Here is a 20,200-nt window from a genome sequence, read left to right as displayed (position 1 = left end):
CAATTAGAATTGCATTTCCCCCCCTTGCTCTATTTTCTTGAACAGACAGGTAGGATTCACACTGGAGCGAAAGCATAGATTAGCCTGGGACCAGGAGATTAAGGCATCTAGAGCCACAGGATACCTGGTTCTGGTAACAGACAGAGGTATGATGTCGAATCTGGAGGCTAGGATGTCTACATATGGAATCTCCCTATTCTGGCATATTAGGTTGAATTGTCCGTTACCCTTGATCCAGGTGATGGCAGCTGAGATCATTCACTTTCCAGCTGACCCACTACAGAGATGTGGTTCACAGATTGCTGGATGGCGAGTTTCTGTCCAAGAGATCTGGTTTGCTTCCTTGAAGGCAGCCAGACACCTGGGTGCCCCTTAGATGGTTGATGTAAGCCAATGCAGTGGCATGCGTCTGACCACACCATGACTGGGTGCACTTCAGAAGAGAGGTTCAGTGGTACAAGGCCAACCTGACTGAAAAGAACACCAAGATGTTGATGGGGAGCTTGGTTTCCCTCTGTGACTATGTTCCTTGGACTGTTAAGAGATTAGAGCATTTCTCCCCAGCCTGAGAGACTTGCATCTGCCGGGATACTTCTGAAAAGGTAAGGACTTACCACTGTTGGGTATGGGGCGGTGAGCCACCAGGAAAGGAAATCCTTGCTTGGCTAGACAGAAGCATTGGTGAACCGATAAAGAGCCTTCTTTTTCCAGGGTGACATAAGGTTTTCTGGAGAGTTTTTGAATGAAACTGAGCAAATTATACTGCTTCCAAAAAGGAAGCTACCATTGGGTCTTTAAGTCTCATGGAGAATCTCAATATGGGAGGTCTCTAGGATCAATTCTCGAACATGTGCACTTCGAGAAAGAGCTTTCTTTTCTGGGAGAAAGATCTCAGCTTTAGAAGTGTCCAGAACCTAATCCAAGAGGAAGCAAAGGCTTTATGGCTGATGTTAATATTGATCACCCAGCAAAAGGCCAGAAGCATCTCAATTGTCCTGTGGACATACTCTGATAATCGGAGCTGAGCATGCTTCAGAAAAGGGTAATCTAGATAGCCTGCGACTTGGATGCCCTGAGTTCTAAGGGCAAGCAGGGGTGCCAAGAGCTTTAACAACACTCTGGGAGAAGAAGAAAGGCAGAAGTGCAGTGCAATAAATTGAAAGTGATTGTCTCCCAATTTGACACGCAAAAAGCGCAGATAAGGTGGGTATGTGGGAACATGGAAATGGGCATCTTTGATATCCACAAATGCCATATATTTACCCTAGTCTCAGAGAGGCAATTACTGACCTTGCAGATTCCATGAATTTTGGAATTTGATTGAATTTGTTGAGGGATTTTAAATCCAAAAAGGAAGACGAATGCACCTTGGGTTTTGATTCTGTGAACAGGTTTGAGTAAAATATTTTGAACCCGTTTTGTGGCACAGCAACTCCTTGAAACAAGTGGTGCTTTGGGGAATTCTGCAAATCTGACTGTCCTTGGGCAATTTTAGAAAAGGAAAGAAAGCAGTGGGGTGGTAGAGCTTTAAACTCTATTTTGTAACCCTTTGAAACCACTGATTGAACCCTGGCTCTTAGGAGTGAGGGCGTCCCTTCATTGTGTGTAGGGCTTTGAAGGAGGATTGGTGGCCTTGGTGGGTCAGGCCTTGTGCTGGAAAGAAGGGAAGATCTTAGGTTTTGCAAATGAAGCTTGGTTAGAGCAGTCAGGTGCTAGCGGCTCCTGAGGAGGGTGGTTTTAGGATCTTCCACTGTGGAAGTAAAACTTTCCCACCTTTGATGACTTTTTGAAGAGCCTCCCCAGACAGGCATCTTCCTTGGAATGGCACATGTGTGAAGCACACATGCAGCTTCAGCTACTCAAGCTCTTAGCCATAAGATTTTGGGCATGTGAATAGGAATTACAGCCATTCTGAAAATTTGTCTCATGGAGTATTCTAGGGCATCTACGAAAAAGCATAGCACAAGGCAACTGCTAAAATTTCTGTGAAAAAGCATAATTAAAATACAAGATCAGGTTGGTTATTTCATTGCCCTAGTACAGTTAGTTGCAGTTTGATATACTAAAATTGGAGCAACTAGTTGCAGGGCTAGGTCCAAAAGATTAGAGAGCCTTAAGGAGCATTTCAAACATTTTAAGCTTTATCAACTTCTCCTGGGACAGGAAGCCCCCTATTCTGAAGGGTATCCAAAAGGAGGAGCACAAATACTACAAATGACATGACTGAATCAGCGACGACTTCTCAAGGATTAGAATCCATCTGAAATTTTAGAGCACAATTCAAACCTTTGAAGCCAAGGCCAGAGTGATCTGTTCCCGCCACAGCAGATTGTTCAGGTATTCAATGACTGCGATAAAGAAGACTCGGAAATAGTGCGAGGCCTAAGGGAATATTCTCGGAACCAAGGCAATGTCGAAAAAAAAATTGATACAAATTTATAATAGTTGTTGCTCACAGCAGAGTGAAAAATTGCTGATGAACGCAACTGAGGTCTTACGAAAATGTTGATCACTTAGAGTGGTTCTAAAGGAAAAAATTTTTTTCACCCCAATGCATTCTCTGCATTAAGGTAAAAAATTGTCCCAGTAGTTGTAGCCCCCACCTCTTTACATACTTACCGGAGTCACCTCTGCTATGTCCCTTTGCAGTAGCTCTGGTTTCTGTTCCTCTCCTCACAGGATAGAGGTAGCAGTGGGAGCCATTGGTTACTGCTGCTGCCAAACAAATCTTGCGAGGAGGAAACACCAGCATGGGACCACAGAAGAGACGGTTACCTACCACTGCACAGAGCAGGTAAGAATAACATGTTTATTGTTTTAGGGGAAAAAGTACGCCTTTACAACTGCTTCAAGTTAAATGCCTCCTTTATGATGGAACTGAAAAAACAGTTAGGAAAACAAGCCCATGGGCCAGCAATCCCTGAAAAAAAAAAAATATATAAATGACAGCAGAGCTAGTGTATATGTGAAATATGCAGCAGTAGTGGGACTTCTATATAAAAAATAAAAAAATAAAAAACACACACAGTACATATGCAATAGTGCAGCAAGAATAATAACATTCGTCAACAATAAAAGTCCAAACAACAACATAATGAAGCCTGCTCCTCAAGAATAAAATAAAGTCCTCCACCACCCTATTCAAAGAAAATTCCAAGGCGCAAATGTGTTGCCATGACATTTCTGCAGCATTAATGGGATTTCTATGACCATTAAAGTGAGGCAACATTACCACAACTGAATCCTAGGCTTAGCAGAAGAAAGGACCTTGAAGACTAGAGGAAAACTTAAGCATATGTATTGTACAATCCCCATACAAAATTACAGAATGAACCCCACTGCCTCACCCGCTTCCAATGGCACATTTGGCAAACAAACTCCACAGGAGGAGGGGAAAACTTCAATAAAGCAATTTATCCAAGACTTGCTTTTATTATAAAATCATGTATAAAACATTATACAAAACCAGCATATATGCAAAAATTGTGCAAAAGGAGCTGCTACCTTTGTGACCAGCAGCATGTGAAATCACAAAAACTTTGAAACAGCTCCCGTGGACATCCTTTTCAGACGAAGTAGGGCTTTTTGAATTCTGAGGATTGCTAAATGTGCCACTGGTGAATGAGGTGGTCTGACGTATTCGGTAATACTGTATGGGGACCAAATGATATCTACGCTTAGACTGACCCGTCTTCGAGGGCCTACGTTCTGGTAAACCCATGGGATTCAGTTGTGGTGGCAGTGTCTCATTTTGATAGTCACATAAGTCTCAATCATGTTGTAGAAATTTTATTGAAACACAGTTGAACCTTAGGAGTTTTTGAATATTGTGGTGGATGACTTTATATTAATTTTGAGAAGCAGTTTTCACCAGTATTAGTATTACGTTGTTGAAGATTATCATCATTCTTGCTGCACAATTGCATATATACTGCATGAGGTTTATGAGTTTTTTGTAGTCATTAATGTAATGTGTTACATATATCCATAAAGTTTGTGTTTTATTTTTGTTTTTTTGGATTCCCACTACTGCTGTTACATTTTTGTCTGAAGGATTGCATATCATATTATTGGGAATTGTACTTTGGTCTTTCTGCTGGCAGCTGGTTTTCACAATTCACAAGCTGAGCTTTCCTAACAAAAACGAAAAACAAAACACAAAGGCTAAACAGAGAACAGCTATCAAACGCAAAGTCTACTCACCTGTTGTAAACTAAGTATAAGTGTTTTTGCACACTGAATCTTATCGATCTGCCGTGTTTTACTCATTGTTTCTTTGATGATGTCCCCATAATCATTGTAATACTAAAACATGAGAAGAAAAAAAAAAGTAAATAGGTACCAAGCCAAAAAAAATAAATAAAAATAAATAAAAGTATAACAAAACCGTTTAGCAAAAAAGGAAAAAAGTTATTTTACCAGTTCATATTGCAACAGCAAATTTGATTTGCCATGTCCACATGTTAGTATTTGATAGGCCATTTGCAGGGAGTGTATAGTATAGTGTGCAAGGCTGTATCTCCTTTATGTGTATATATAGAAGAGGCCCTGTAAACAGTCGGGGTCTAGATGCCGGGCCAGTGTACAGGGACAAAGGATCTGGTTTGAAAACCGGTACTTACAAAGCGAACACTTGGCGAAAATAAAAGGGTTCCCTTTATTGTTAATGAGGGAGGGGCCAAGTCTGCACCACTTGGACTAATTGATCACCTCTGTCTTCCACAGATTTTACTACTTTTCTGTGAACATCTAGTTTGACTCAGCATAGTGACAGACAGTGGAAATGTTCCTTCCAGAAACCAGTTAAAATACTCAGAATTTTTTAGATGGACAAGGTAGGATGAGCATTGAGAATAGGAATTTTTCCCTTTTTTTTTCCTTTTTTCAAAACAAGGGCAAAAGTTTCAGGAAATGCACTGGTTGAGCAAAATAAAAGGCAATCATGAACATACCCTCATGTACTGTTTGAAGATGTCTGCAGCAGTGTTCATCTCAACTACATTATATACTATGAGTTTACAGAAAGCTGCAAGCAAATTTCTTCTTTTGTGCAATGCTTCGATTTTACTGGCTTCATCATCTTGCTGACCATCTTAAAAACATAAGGAAAAAAAAAAAAAACACGACGACAATAAGATACCTTACTAACAAAGATGGAAAATTATGGCAAATTAATGTATAGCATGGATGGCTTAAGTCTAGGGAGTCGTTTTTAAATTTGATATCAAGTTCCAGCAGTGGTAGTGTTGTACCATGTTAGCTACCCTCAAAAGTAGAAGTTTTGATTTAAGCGATACTATTTGATGGTTAGCTAAGAAACTGGTAGTAAAAGCTTTCGAGGCACACTGGCCAATTTTTTTATATAGCCAATAAATGCTATTACGCAAATTATAACCTATACAAAATTCCAAAATAAGTAAAGCCATGTAAAGCTGAAGAATTTATGCAAGGAATCATGCAGAAATATCTGATCAGGCCGGCTGCATATCCTGCCTAAATGAACACGTGTCCATTTGGTACAACGCTAACTAAAGTGTTAGTAAAGGTTTTTTGATTTATTTATATCTACAGGTAAGCCTATAATATGATAAAACCAAAAATGATAAAGAAGGCGCTATTGACTAAATGTCTCCTTAACCTTATATGTGATAAATAATTTGGACTTAAACATACTACACAGTGTTAATATTGTTAAATTAATTGAATCATTCCAAAAAAAAAAAAAAAAACTGAATGTAAAAATCATACTGTTCATATATCAATGTGTCATTAGTAATAAGTTTGTCCTTATTGAATTGTGTCCACATCCGATGCTTTATCTTGCACTTTAATTAAATGCTTCTCATCCACCGTGTGTCTTTGGTGGTGGAGCATGTTTTATTTTTGAATTTGTCCATTGATACAAATGCTCACTCACCAGAGCTGGACAGCAAAGCATGTATAGCAATATCAAAATCTGCCAACACGGGACTCCCGATTGATTCACAATTCACAGATGTTCCCCCTCATGCATCAAATACCCAGAAAGAAAAGAACACAGTAATCGTGCAATACCCAATTATGTGCGCTTACATGTCAGGGGGTCTATAGTGGCACCAGCTTGACCAGCATAAATGTGTATATCTATGTATACTATCCACCACACTGCCGCTGAATAGTACAGACAAACAAGCCGCTTGTCTCACCAAATTCCATTGTGCAGCTCAGTGCTCGAACAGATGTGACGTCACCTGCGGCCCACATGAATGCCAACAGAGATACAGCCTCTATGCATTTTGCTGTATAGCGTCATCAGGACATTGATCACCATTTTCCCGAAGACCTTATACCCGCTGTTGTAATGTTATTGGTGCATGGAATCCCTTCCATGCATCAAGCCCCCAAAAGGGAAGGTATCAAAAAGCTATAGCAAAAAGCATAAAAATGTGTGCAAAGGATTAATAATCATAAGATCCACCCAGGAATCACTTCCCTCATAAATTTAATCGAGCTGGTCTCGCCCTTTTAATATAAAAACATAATATTATAGCCTTCTTTATACCACACGATTAAATAAAAGTAAAACCTCAACTAAAATACAACATCCTTAAAAGGATATATCTTAGCCTAATATTGCACAGCCACACAATTCATCGTAAAAAGATCCCTGTTGCGTGGCCACCTAGTGGTCAAACAGTTTGAACCTCCCCAATTCAATGCAATCCATTTACCCATACTCCACATATCTACTTTGAATGTCAAAAATATCTGTTTCTTCTGTTCTAAAAATTGTTAAGAAAACAATTTAGGTCTATGTCCTTGTTTAAACCCAGGGGGGCCAAAGTATTAAGGCAATGTATCCACTAAGTCACTGAGATTTTCTTTTGCATAACAAAATAAAATAAACGGATTACCTGTAGAACCAGATTGGTGACTTACATGCTAATCTGCTCATGTGGGCTAAAATAAATTGGGAGAACAAGAGGTTTGTTTACACGCATAGAAGAACATGTTAACAATACCCGAAAAGGGATTCAACCATCAGTTTGTCCGATCATTATATGATAAAGCATAAATGGTTTGATAGAATACATCAATAATGGAGGGGTAGTGATATGCAAAAGAAAATCTCACAGAATGAAACTCAGTGGATCCATCGCCTTAATACTTTATCCCCCCTGGGTTAAAGCAAGGACATAGATCTAAATTGTTTTGACAATTTTTAGACCAGAAACAATTGAGATATTTTTGAAATTCAAAGTAGATATGTGGAGTATGGGCAAATGGATTTAGTTGAACTGGGGAAGTTCACTGTGACCAAACAGGGATATTTTTTAGATGAATTATGCGGTTGTACAATATTAGAATACGATATACAAGATATATCCTTTTAAGGATATTGTAGTTTAGTTAATCAATTGTATGGTATAAAGACGGCTATATTATTATGGTTGTATATTAAAAAGTAATTGTAAAGGGTGAGACCAGCTCAATCAGTTTTGATCAAATGTATGAGGGAAGTGATTCCTGGGTGTGCCTTCCTTTGCACACATTTTTATGCTTTGATATGTTTTTTTTAAAAACCTTTCCCCTTGGGGGCTTGACGCATGGAAGGGATTCCATGCCCCAATAACATCACAGCAACGGGTATAAGGTCTACGGGAAAATGGCGGTGATCAACTCCCTGATGATGCTATACAGCAAAATGCATTGGGGTCAAATTGCTGTTGCTATTCCCGTGGACCGCAGGTGACGTCACATCAGTTCAAGCAGTGAGACGCACGCTGGAATTTAGTGAGACAGAAGGCGCCCTTGTCCGTACCATTTAGAGGCAGTGTGGTGGATGTACACGATTATGCTGGACGAGCTGGTGCGCACATAATTGGGGTTTGGTTTTAAGTGGAAACACGATTACAGTGTTATTTTCTTTCTGGGTAATTGTTACATATCCCACTGAGGGGAAGGAACATCTGTGAATTGGAGAGGAATCAGGAGTCAAATGTTGGCAGATTTTGTTATTACTATACACGCATTGTGGTCCAGCAGGCCTTCAGGGGGGATCCACCCGGGATCCTTTGACCTGGCCACAAACCTCTGTACCTTCCGATTGAGTTGAGAGGCCAAGAGATCCACATCTGGTGTGCCTCACCTTAAGTAAAGGAGCCGCAATACATCCGGACGCAGTGACCATTCCCCCTGGTCCAGCAGCTAACGACTTAGGTAGTCTTGCCAGTTTTCTACGCCCGGAATATATACGGCCCACAAGGCCGGCACGGGCCGCTCTTCCCACTGCAGGATGTGAGTGACCTCCAATGCTGCAGCTGAGCTTCTTGTCCCTCCTTGATTGACATACGCCACTGCCGTGGCGTTGTCCGACTGGATCCTGACCGGACGGCCCTGCAGCCTCTGTGACCATGTGGAGAGGAACCGCCTGATCACCCAAAGCTCCAGCACATTGATCGGCAGGAGGGATTATTCTTATGTCTAGCAACCCTGGGCCGACTGTATACCCAAAACTCTCCCCCCCCCCCTCCCCAGCCAGGCTGGCGCCCGTTGTGATCACCATCCAATGAAGAGGAAGGAACGGCTTCCCGGACCGAAGGGCCTGAGACCTCAGACAACAGAGAAGAGACTCCCTGACTAGCTGGGTCACTCGAATTTGACAATCCAGGGATGTCGGAGATTTGTCCCATTTGGACAGGATCCCTTTCTGCAAGATTCAAGTGTGCAATTGAGCATACGGTACCACCTTGAAAGGGGCCACCATGAGACCCAGAACTTGCATGCAAAAACGCAGCGACGACCACAAATGCGGGACACCAATAACTTCACTGCAGCATGAAGAGTCTGAAGGGAGAGACTCTTGCCTCTGAAAAGTCCAGAATCAAGTACAGGTACTCCAGGCATTGAGTTGGCACCAACCGCGACTACTGGATGTTCGGTACCCAACCAAACACGCAAAGAGTCTGTATGGTGATCGCCAAAACCTCCCTTAATTCTGAGGCGGAAGCTTCTCTCAGAAAGAGGTCATCCAGGTAACCCACGATTGTGATCCCTCGTTGCCTTAGCAATGCCAGAATTCAGGTTAGCACCTTGGTGAAGACCCTTGGTGCTAACGCTATGCCAAAAGGGAGAGCTACAAATTCATAGTGCTTGTCCCTGACTGCAAATCGTAGAAGCCTCTGATGCCTGACGCATATGGGGACATGCAAGTATGCGTCATTGATGTCCAAGGACGCCAAGAAATACCCGATGGAGTGCAGCGACCACAGAGTGAACCAATTCCATCCTGAACCTTTGTCCTTTCACAAAGCCATTGAGGGCCTTGAGATCCAGGACCAGACGGAACCTTCCTTCTTTGGGACTACAAACCGATTGGAACAGAATCCCTGAAACATTTACTGTGTCGGCACAGGTACCATCACCCCGTGCAGCAGCAGGTCCTGTACTACCCCGAACAGGGCTTCCCGATGAGGGGAAGAAGATGAGGGTTGGAGGGAACAAAAAAAATAAAAAATCTGTTTGGCGGACAATAAAAAAAAACGATCTCGTAGCCTGATAAAACCAGTTCACAGACCCACTGGTCGGAAAGGAGGGAGGTCCACCAGGCTGCAAACTCCCGAAGGCGAACCCCCTTCATGCGACAACAGATATGCTCGCAGGTTTGTTTGGCTTGCAAAACCAGGGACGCTTTTATCCATCACGGGTACCTTGTCGGACTGTGAACGATTACCTGCCGACCCGGGCGGAAGAAAAAACTGCTTCTGAGAGGAAAAGGAGGGCCCCTGCCTATGGCGTGGCTCCTTACCCTTCCTGGACTGTGGAAGCAAAGTACTCTTTCCCCCAGTAACATTCTTAATAATGTCATCCAGCGAGGCTCCTAATAGCCTCTGCCCCTGGAAGGGCAAAGCCACCAGTGCTTTCTTAGATGCCTGATCCGCAGACCAGCATTTTAGCAAAATCAGGCGATGTAGCACCACAGCTGATACTGAGGCTCTAGAAAGCAAGGGGGCCATATCTAAGGCACATCACAGACATACTTCAGGCCCTGCACCAACTGGTCTGCCAGTTCCACGCAAACTGGGGAAACCTGTTGCTTCTCCAACTCAAGGTGCAACAATTTAGCCCATTCAGTAAGCCTATGTGACACCAGGGCCGTGAGACTAGCACTGGCCGCAATGCTGACCCCACCACCGTAAACATGGACCGGGCAACCGCCTCGGCCCTTGAAAGCAGGGGTCCCTTCCACTGGAATCGTGGTTACCTTATTTAACCTGGATACCGGGGCGGCAACGACCAGAGGAGATGTTCATTTTTTTAGGAAACTCTCCTTAAAGGGGTAATGCACCAGCATGCGTCTCGGGACCGAAAAGGCCCGCTGCAGGCTTCCCCACTCCTTGTAAATAAACGTATCAGAATAAGTTAGGTAGGGAAACACTTTAGGCGTGCGGGCCAGCTTGTGGGACCCGAAAGGGACCGACACCTCTGCAGATTTAATTTTTACTGTTTACTTTGAAGCCTAGTACCCTGTATTAGCAATCAATGTAGCCATCTAGGAAATGATGCGCTGGAAAGATGTGGACATATAGGCACGCATATTTGATGTCTACAGAAGAAAGTCTCCCTGATAAAAGGAAGGTGATGACAGATTTGGCAAACCCCATACAGAAACTACACACTCCTGCACACAAAAGTATCTTCTCAAAAGTATCACAGAAACAAACCACAAGAGTCACTGCCAGTTGACTCGTTTCAAGGGACACATCCCCCTTCTCAGAGATCAGCAGTGAGCACCCCTGCAGCAACCCCAGTATTTATTGATAAGCACACCCACACCCACGCAAATACTGTGCAACATAAAAAGTTGCAGAGTCCGCCATTATTAAATTTATTCTCTAGGGCAGCAGTCATCAACCCTGTCCTCAGGGTCCACTAACAGGCCAGGTTTGCAAGATAACTGAAATACATCACAGGTGATATCATTTGCTGCTCAGTGATAGCAGTATTCTAGTCTGCATCTCCCCAAGGTAATACAGAAAACCTGGCCTGTTAATGGGCCCTGAGGACAGGGTTAATGACCAAAGCTATAAAAGGTGTCTGCTCAAAAAAAAAAAAAAAAATTTTGTTTGGGATTCTGAATAATTTTATAGCAAAAATGTATTATTTTTACATGTAGGAGAAGCGTGCCAGAATAGGCCAGGTATGAAAGTGGTTAAAAAGTACAGGTATAATCCACGTAAGGCCATACAGTTAAGTGTAAAGATGTAGCAAAACATTCAAAGGTGCACAAATATGGAGGAGACACTTGTATAGGTTTAAGTCTATGTCTTACGCAACATATGTATATATATATATATATATGATGTACCTGAACTGCTGTTATCATCATCCTGGTCAATGAAGACATGATCCAAAATAAAGCTGAGCAGCTCTGACTGCAGTGAAGAATCTGGTGAATACACTAGAGGTTCCAACGTTTCTCGACCTCCAACCACAATCTGATGACTGAAGATCATTAGGACATCACAGAGAATAGTGAATGCCTGCAAAACATTGGACATAAAGAAAAACAACCTAAATTATAGCTTTCCATGTCAACACATTTATGCACCACATGTGCTGATGCAGTTAAGTAAAACTGAAGGCAGGACTTTTTTGGGAGTAAGGGAGGATTATAGCCCCAGTAAAGATTTATTTTTGTCCTCTGTATGATTGGAGAGATTTCCCTTCACTCGCTGACCCATAGAAAAAACAAAGTGAGAGAAAAATCCATCTAAAACTAGGGAGTCCCTTTGTGTAATCAGAACTAGTGCCACCATTAGAAAAAATGCCCACTGTGAGGGACTTCTGTGGTCTCCAGAATAGGATTAGGAGTTGTCAATAAAGTTGACATCACACCTTAGCTGTGCTAAAATGCACACCTGTGTGCTACTATAATATTGGGTACAGGCAGTTCCCAGGATTACAATCAAAATAGGGTCTGTAGGTTTGCTCTTAAAAAAAAGTCCAGCCTGAGATTTTTAGGCTGGGCTTCTCCTATGGGTCACAGGGGTGCAAATCATTTTGCACTCCTGTGACCCATTTTCAGTGGACAGCAATCTGAAGTCCGCTCTTTGCGGACGTCACTGGAATCAATCCAGGCAGTGCATCATCCCGAAGTCTGGATCCGCCAGCTGCCTGGACTGATGGCAGCCTCAGCCTCTTAGCGAGTCGCATAGATGACCGCTCCCCGCCCCTCCACAGCTCTGAGCGCCAATGAGTGTGGAGAAGTAGAGCATGGAGAGATGCTGACAGACAGCAGCTGTCCGCTCGGGGAGTTGAGAGAACTGAGCCATCGTGATGTTCGTGGCTCAGTTCTCAGTGCAGGGGACAAATGCAAATTATAATAAATATATATTTTTTTTTTCGGCTCACTTTCTGTCCCTATGACAATTGGATTTTGAAAATGTTGGGTTGTTGTGGAAACGAGGATTGGAGATAAAGCTTCATTGGAGACACCCTTTTGCCAAAACTTCTACAGGAGTGAATTTTCCTTCCTAGAGGTAGATTTTTCTCTCACTTCCTGTTGTCTCCCTCTGTAGGCCGGATGTTTGTAACCCGGGGACCGCTTGTACTTTGGGCGGCATCTGCTTTGGAATGGCAACCCAACTCAACTCACAACAACTATGAGAAGTGGCAATGCATCAGTCCACGATGGCACACATGAAATGCATTTTCATGCACTGCATTTTTTTAAAAATCTGTGATGTGCAGGGCAGCCTATTTTATATGAATGGACCACCTAATGTAACACCAATATGAGGTAATGCATCGTGACTGGAAATTAAACTGCCCAAAGCTGCTAGAGAGTTTGAGCTCCTCTAGTATCAGATTATAAAATGTATAAAGAGATCAACTCACTTTTACAGGACTATAAATAAATGGAATGGAACTAAAATTGAATATAACTTTTTTTTTTTATAACACAAAAGTAATGCACAATTTGTCAAAATGATAGTTACTAACCTGTTCTTTAACAGCAGTGTGCACATTGGTAAGGTAGTGTTGACATATCTGACAAAATACTCTCATTTGCCTCTTCAAATTGATCAACTCTTCCTACAAAGAAAACAAATCCATCAGATCAAATGTACACATTAACTTGGCACAAAGACTATATAAATGAAGGTAAAAAAAAACACAAATACCTTAGTTAAACCTGTCTCTGATACCTTTGCCAGTTGCCAAAGAATCACATAATGAGTGCACTGCAAAGCATGAATGACAATCTGAAGAAATAAAAAAAAAAAAAAATGAATAAGGTACAATTTAAAACTCTGCTGTTATCAGGAATTTAACATACAAACAATTTAATGAATTACAAACAGACCTGCTCGGGCATATCTCCGTTTTCTATACCAGTTTTCAATAGCTTGTAATTGCTGCTGAATAGATCCCATCTTGAAAGGTCATGTGCACTAAAAAAAAAAAAAAACAACAAACTCAATAAAACTACTGCTTACTATATTTTTTGGCAGACACATTACATCAAATGCTGTTTTTACAGGCAACCAGCTCCCACTTCCTCCAATGGTGCCGGAATGAAGATCACCTCTTCCCCCCCCCCCCCCCCCCCCTCCTTCCCATCTTCTGGGACATGTCACAGGTCCAAGAAGATTGCCCGGCCAGTCACAGCGCAGCTTGGGCATGCGCAGTGCGCACCCGGCTGTGAAACCACAGCCTTGCGCCAAGTTAAAATGCCTACGAGGGGGAGAGGAGCAGGGCTTCTTGTGCTGCATTGCTAGACCGTGGGACAGGCGAGTGTCTGATTATTAAAGTTCAGCATCTACACTTTGTAGCTGCTGACTTTCAAATGGGTGGAACTCCGCTTTAATGTCCCTGTAATTTGTTTTTATTAAATAACTTCTTACCCTCCTTATAAAATATTCACTGTGAGCTCCTAAAGCTCTCTTTTTCACACTCAGATCTGTTTGGTGTGAGCAGTGCACACTAGTATCAGTCATGTGCACTGCTTTATGCATACTACAAATCCCAGAGTTCTTAGTCCATCTTAGGAACAAGTGAGAGAGGGTGGCCATGTTTCTATATACAGCAGGACCATTGAGAACAAAATGTAGCCACAGCAGTAAAAAATGTGGAGGGAGACAGAGCAAGGTACTTTGATTTAAGAATATTTTTTATTACAAGGGGTAAAATCAAATTATCGCTATCTACAGGTAGAAAAAAATGGAAGTGGCCCAGGTGGCTTTAGAGCCACTTTAATGAAGATGGGACTGTCTGCGATTTCAAGAGCATGTACAGTTTGAAGGCTTGATAAGTTTGGTACCCAATTGCTCAGCACAACCTTACCTTTGAAATTTAACCACTTGCTTACTGGGCACTTAAACCCCCCTCAGTCCCAGACCAATTTTCAGCTTTCAGCGCTGATGCACTTTGAATGACAATTGCGCGGTCATACAACACTGTACCCAAATGAAATTTTTACCATTTTTTTCCCACAAATAGAGCTTTCTTTTGGTGGTATTTAGTTACAGCTCGGAGTTTTATTTTTTGCTAAACAAACAAAAAAAGATGCAAAAAAAAATAAAAAAATCATGTTTTAATAGTTTGTTATAAAATTTTGCAAACGGGTCATTTTTCTCCTTCATTGAAGTGCGCTGATTAGGCGGCACTGATAGGCTGCACTGGTGGGCACTGATGGGCTGCACTGGTGGGCACTGATAGGCATAGTTAAGGCGGCACCGATGGGCACAGATAAGGCGGCACTGATGGGCACAGATAAGATGGCACGGATGGGTGGCACGGATGGGTGGCACGGATGGGCACTAATAGGTACCACTGATAGATGGGACTGATGGGCACTGATAGGTGGCTCTGCTGGGCACTGATGGGCGGCACTGCTGGGCACTGATGGGCGGCACTGGGGTGCAGCACCTTTGAGGCAGATTGTGGGCACTGTGGGTGGCACTGTGGGCACTGCTGGGTGGCACTGCGGGGGGCAGGTGGTCGCTTGCATTGCTGGCCGTGATCGGGACTGATGTCCCGATCACGGCCGCCGGTGATCGGCTTTTTTTGGCGCGCAGGCCGCTCGTACACGGGACTACGTCTATTGACGTCGTCCCGGAAAAGGAGATCCGCGCTGTAGCCGTCATTTGGCTATAGCGCGGATCTCAAGTGGTTAATCAAAAAATTGGGTATAATATTGTGTTAGTTTGAACTAAAATACAAATACTAGTCAAATTTTTCCATGAAAATGACACTTGATTAATAGCTGCAGGGTTCATAGCCAGTAGGACCGCCCCCTGGGCGGTACTGTGCAAGTGTTGCTGTTTTTAACACTTTCTGTCTAGTCCTCTCCTAAAGGGGCAATATAACCCTAAGGTCAAGAAGAGCTGCTGTGTCCGTCAATGAACGATAGAGAAACACATTCTATTCAATGATGCCCATTATAGTCAACGCAACCAAGCATGATGCAACGTTTGAAAAGGTTCTGGTGGGATTCACAGTGAGATTTGGCCCCAAAGAATATGCAAAGTGACAGCAAAGTTGCACTACATAATTACACAGAAAATTGCATCAAAATGGTATTGCAGCAGTGAGAACCAAGTCAATAGAAACTATTCTCAAGAGAATCTATGCAATAACAGATCTATACATTTTTTTTTTTTTTTTAAAGAAAAACATCTTACTTGTGGAAAGCAGTTATTCGCTTTAGCGTGGACAGCACTTGGTATGCGTCATCTTCATCTGGTTCCTCTTCCTGAAAAGGGATTAGCAGAGTAAAACTATAAACACAAATCTTCTAAGTTCAAAAGTGTTAAGATAAAATATAAATTTAATAAGGATATTTAAAAAAACAAAAACTGCATTAATTTATAATTATTACTAGAGGTTGCATGACTCATTGTTACTCCATGACTACTATTCCTAGAGGACGAATAACCACACCAAGACATATGTAAGCTTTTTAAGACCACCACAATTAAAAGGTGCACAATCCTTTTTTTTTTTAAAGGATATCTGCGCCCAGGCTGTAGGCATCAAGTTTGTTACGGTTGTTAAATATTCTTCCCTCCAGGAAGTAAACCACAAGAAGAACGTCATTTAAATAAAATCATTCAAATCAAATTATTTGAATGCATTTTTAGGCAAGGGTTTCTTTTGTCAACCCAGTGATCATATGGGGGGTTACGTTCCTACTAGATTTGTATTTTAAGAACTCGTTCACACCATACGTGCAAGAAAACTGATGGGGAAACTGAAATAGTATCATATCAGTTTGCAGTGTATGGTATGTGCCCTGTTCACACCACAGTATTGAGGTCATGTCAGTTTTTTTGTGTGGGTAAAACTGCATACACGTTGCAAATTCCTGCGCATAAAAAAAATCTGCACGTGATACCAGTGTTGATGTGTGACATGCAGAAAACCTCATGCCTCTGCACATGGTGTGTAAAAGAATTTAATAAAAAAAAAAAAAAAAAAAAAACTTAAAGCGGTAGTAAACCCGCAAATTTTTTTTTTATTTTTTTTTAACACCTGCAAAGCAAAAGGCATAATGAGCTAGTATGCACCGTATACTAGCTCATTATAAAATACTTACCTTAGAACGAGGCCCCGACATCTGGCCCGATCCACGCCGAGGGAGCTGACATACTCCCTCGGCATTTCTTCCGGGTATCGCGGCTCCGGCGCTGTGAGTGGCCGGAGCCGCGATATCGTCACTCCCGCGCATGCGCGCGGGAGATTTCATTCCAGCTGATCGGCCACTGCCGGATTTTCAGGCCGAGAATCCCCTTGTGCGCATGCGCCGCTGCAGTCAGCGGCGCATACCGAGGGGAATATTTCCTAAACCGTACAGGTTTAGGAGATACTTTTTTTTACCTACAGGTAAGCCTCATTATAGGCTTTCCTGTAGGTAAAAGTTAAAAAATTGAGTATACAAGCACTTTAATATGGAAAGATGACAAAGTTAAAATAAATCCCCACTAACCTCTTGCAAGAAGTCCTCGAGAAGGCGATTGAATTTATCTGCCAGTTCATCAATTAACTGGCTCTTTGCAATGTCCACTCTGTTATATATTGTAAACTCTTCATTGCAAAGTGCATGGTAGGTTTTAGAACAGGCTTCCAAAACATCTGTATCTGTGTGCTTTTCTACAATATTCCGTATTTGTCGTAATAATGCCTCTAAATGCTAAAAAAACCAAAAAATAAAATAAAAGTTACATACAAATATATATATATATATATATATATATATATATACATATATACACACACACACACATATATTTTATATATACATATACACACACGCGCATATATACACTTATCTACAAAATGTGTCTTCAGATTGCAAATTTGGTTTTATTTATACAGTGCATGTCAAAAAGAATGAATCGTGCAGCATGCAAATTACGTCTTCTCATAACATAGTTACCTTTTCCAAACGTCCCGTCGTATAAATTTCCAAGTCAAAATACTGCGGCAGCTGCAGAAGATTTGTCACTTTTTCTGCATCTATTGAATACTATTAAAAGAAAACATATTTATAAAATTAGTGGTTTTACTTTTTTTCTTTCTTTTTTTTTTACATAATTTAGTTAGAATCATGGAAAACATCTACTCTGGCAGAGATGATAGACCTACTGTTAGGAAAACCAAGCAAATGTATATTACCCATGTCCATCATAAACAGCACTGAGGAAACAGCAGAGAGTACAGAAACTATGCTTTCCTTCATGTTCATGATCTTTGTCTATGAGAATGCACGGAGTTTAGCAACAAGTGTTGGGTTTAAAAAACCAAGTTTAATCACCATACAATTTTCTGTTTACATATTTTACTTTGATGGGATTATAAAAAAAAAAAAAAAAAAAAAAAAAAAGTCTCCTTTTACTAGCCACAGTAGGCGAAGATGTGAATTCTGGAAAGGAAATATTGCCAATTTGATTTGCAAAAAAATAAAAAAAAAGGACAACAGATACATCATAACAGAGTGACTGAACCCACTACTGGCTGGAGGATAATTCCTGGGTGCAAAATTAAAAACCTTGTGGAATCAGAAAGCTAAATTAGGAAACTGTATGAAGTATGAATCCCTAGCAGCAACACCAGAGAATATAAATAAAACAAAGCATTACTGGTCTCCGATTACAGTGTGCTTGAACCACTGCACATAATATTGACAATAACCATTTAAAAAAAACACATAATTGCCATCAAAAAGATTCAAGTTTAACGAGATAAGATTTTATACGTTTTAATAAAACATTAGAGGAATACACACTTTTGCTAACAGCTGAGGGAGGGATACTGCAAATAGCTCTGTAAGCCGTGTTTTGTCATCTAACTGGGCTTTCTTTTCTTTTGCAGTCAACACCTAAAGAAAAAATAAATAATAATAATTGGTTATATAAATCACTTTTCTGGACTAGAGAAACTTTCAATTTATCATAATTTCCAGGAGACTACAAAATTAAATATAATCAAGAATAACCACTTGTCAAGTACAATACATAAATATATACACACACACACACACACACATATATACATACACAAAAACATGTATATATATGCGCAATTGTTTTAACGGGGTTATGGCTGAAGCCATCAACCATAACCACAGGCTCATGAGCTACTGGAATGCTTTCAGCAGCAGTAGAATGGGGTGTGCGTGTGGGTGTGTGTCACTGGTGTTTCTGGGGCATACCGCTTTTACCATCATCACTTCCAGTCCAAGGTGGGACTAAATTTTTAATTTTGAACTTTTGCTTTTCAAAAGGTAAAGAAGAGATTTGGGGTCTTTTTGACCCCTGATCTCTCCATAAAGAGTACCCGTCATCCTTATTTCATTACAAGAGATATTAACATTCCTTTTAATAAAGGAATGTAAACACAAACAAAAAAACAAAAACAAAAAAAAAAAAAAAACTCACTTTTATTCAAGGAACAGTGTAAAAACCACAAATAAAATAAATTAAAAAAAGTGCCCCCATCCCTCCATTCGCACACACAAGCAAACGCATAAGTAGCTTGTGCGAGCATATGTAAACGGTGAACACACCACACATTTGAGGTATCGCTGCAAACATTAGAACAAGAGCAATAATTCTAGCGCTAGACAATTAATCGAACACTAAAATTTTAATCAGGAATAGCCCCAGTTTTTTTCTAAACTAAAACCCCAGTATTCAGGTTTTTAATTGGCGTGTTGGCACTTTGAAATTAATAAGTTGGTTTTTTGTTGCAGTTTGGGCACAAAAAAGTTCGCCATCACTGCCCTAGGGTGAGAGAGAGAGAGTGCGAGCGAATGTGTGGGGGTTAAGAATTAATTTTCTAACAAAAAATACTGGATTTAAACTTGTACATAAAATAAAAAAAAGTGCCATAAAAAGCCTGGCCTTCAAGTGGCTCCAGGAGACTACTAAATAATAATAATAAAAAAAAAAGTTAAAAAAAGGCAATGCTTTTTTTTTTTTGTTTTGGATAGAGTGGAGAGTGATTAGAACACCTGTCAGGTTATTATTGCCGTCTACACCCCTGGTTGGGAAGATTCACGCTCTATTAGTCATGTTTACTGTTCTCATTGAATGTAAAAGAAGAAGAAGAAATTCCAAAATTCTGGGTTGTCCCCAGAACAGGAATAGGGGAATCTGCCAATGGGGATACTAGTCATGAAAAGCCTGGTGTCAACCATGGATTTCCTCATTTTGGAGGCATTTCCGGTCACCTCCTGCTTTGGCTATGGCCCAGAAAGTGAAAGGAAATCTCTCTAATGGGAAACAAAAAAGCCACTGAAAATCCTCCCTCACACGAGACACGATATAAGAAACTACATTTTGCCTATGGTTCTACTTTTAAAGCCAGCGTCATGGCACAATTTAATAAAAACAAAAAAAGAATTATATTTATACTGTAAAATCTGTTTCTTCTTGAAGTTCATTGAAGGACAAAGAACAAAGGCACTGGACCAAAAAAAAAAAAAAGCAGATGACCAGTCTGGGCTACCCTCAGCATTCCCAACATGTCTAGGTTTTATAGAAAGCAGTGCTCCGTAAGTTTACAACGATGGCAGTGCTAATGAACTGGCGCAAGTCAATGAAGACAAACTGAGAAAGAGCCCATGTTTTTTCCCCAACAGGTGCAATTGGCAGGAAAATGTTACTTTACACATAATCTTGTTTCACATGTATGCGGTGAGGGAAATGTATTA

General features: G+C 41.1%; 1 protein-coding gene across 1 annotated transcript in view; it reads right to left on the bottom strand.

Annotated features, from left to right (window-relative positions):
- Positions 1–20,200, bottom strand: part of STAG2 (STAG2 cohesin complex component) — a 161,835-nt gene that overhangs the window by 19,285 nt on the left and 122,350 nt on the right. Inside the window, exons 18-27 of the mRNA XM_077478660.1 lie at positions 18,272–18,364; positions 17,423–17,512; positions 16,973–17,176; positions 15,669–15,739; positions 13,349–13,436; positions 13,167–13,247; positions 12,985–13,077; positions 11,348–11,522; positions 4,953–5,092; positions 4,204–4,305 (exon numbers count right to left, since the gene is read on the bottom strand). Coding sequence (XP_077334786.1) covers positions 4,204–4,305; positions 4,953–5,092; positions 11,348–11,522; positions 12,985–13,077; positions 13,167–13,247; positions 13,349–13,436; positions 15,669–15,739; positions 16,973–17,176; positions 17,423–17,512; positions 18,272–18,364 — 1,137 coding nt within the window. The remainder of the gene's footprint in view (positions 1–4,203; positions 4,306–4,952; positions 5,093–11,347; positions 11,523–12,984; positions 13,078–13,166; positions 13,248–13,348; positions 13,437–15,668; positions 15,740–16,972; positions 17,177–17,422; positions 17,513–18,271; positions 18,365–20,200) is intronic.

Source organism: Lithobates pipiens, unplaced genomic scaffold, assembly GCF_037356315.1.
Source record: "Lithobates pipiens isolate NorthernLeopardFrog02 unplaced genomic scaffold, aLitPip1_a1.2 Scaffold_1, whole genome shotgun sequence".
Classification (NCBI taxonomy): Eukaryota; Metazoa; Chordata; class Amphibia; order Anura; family Ranidae; genus Lithobates; species Lithobates pipiens.
The sequence above is the reverse complement of the archived record's forward strand: the minus strand, read 5'-3'. Positions and strand labels throughout refer to the sequence as shown.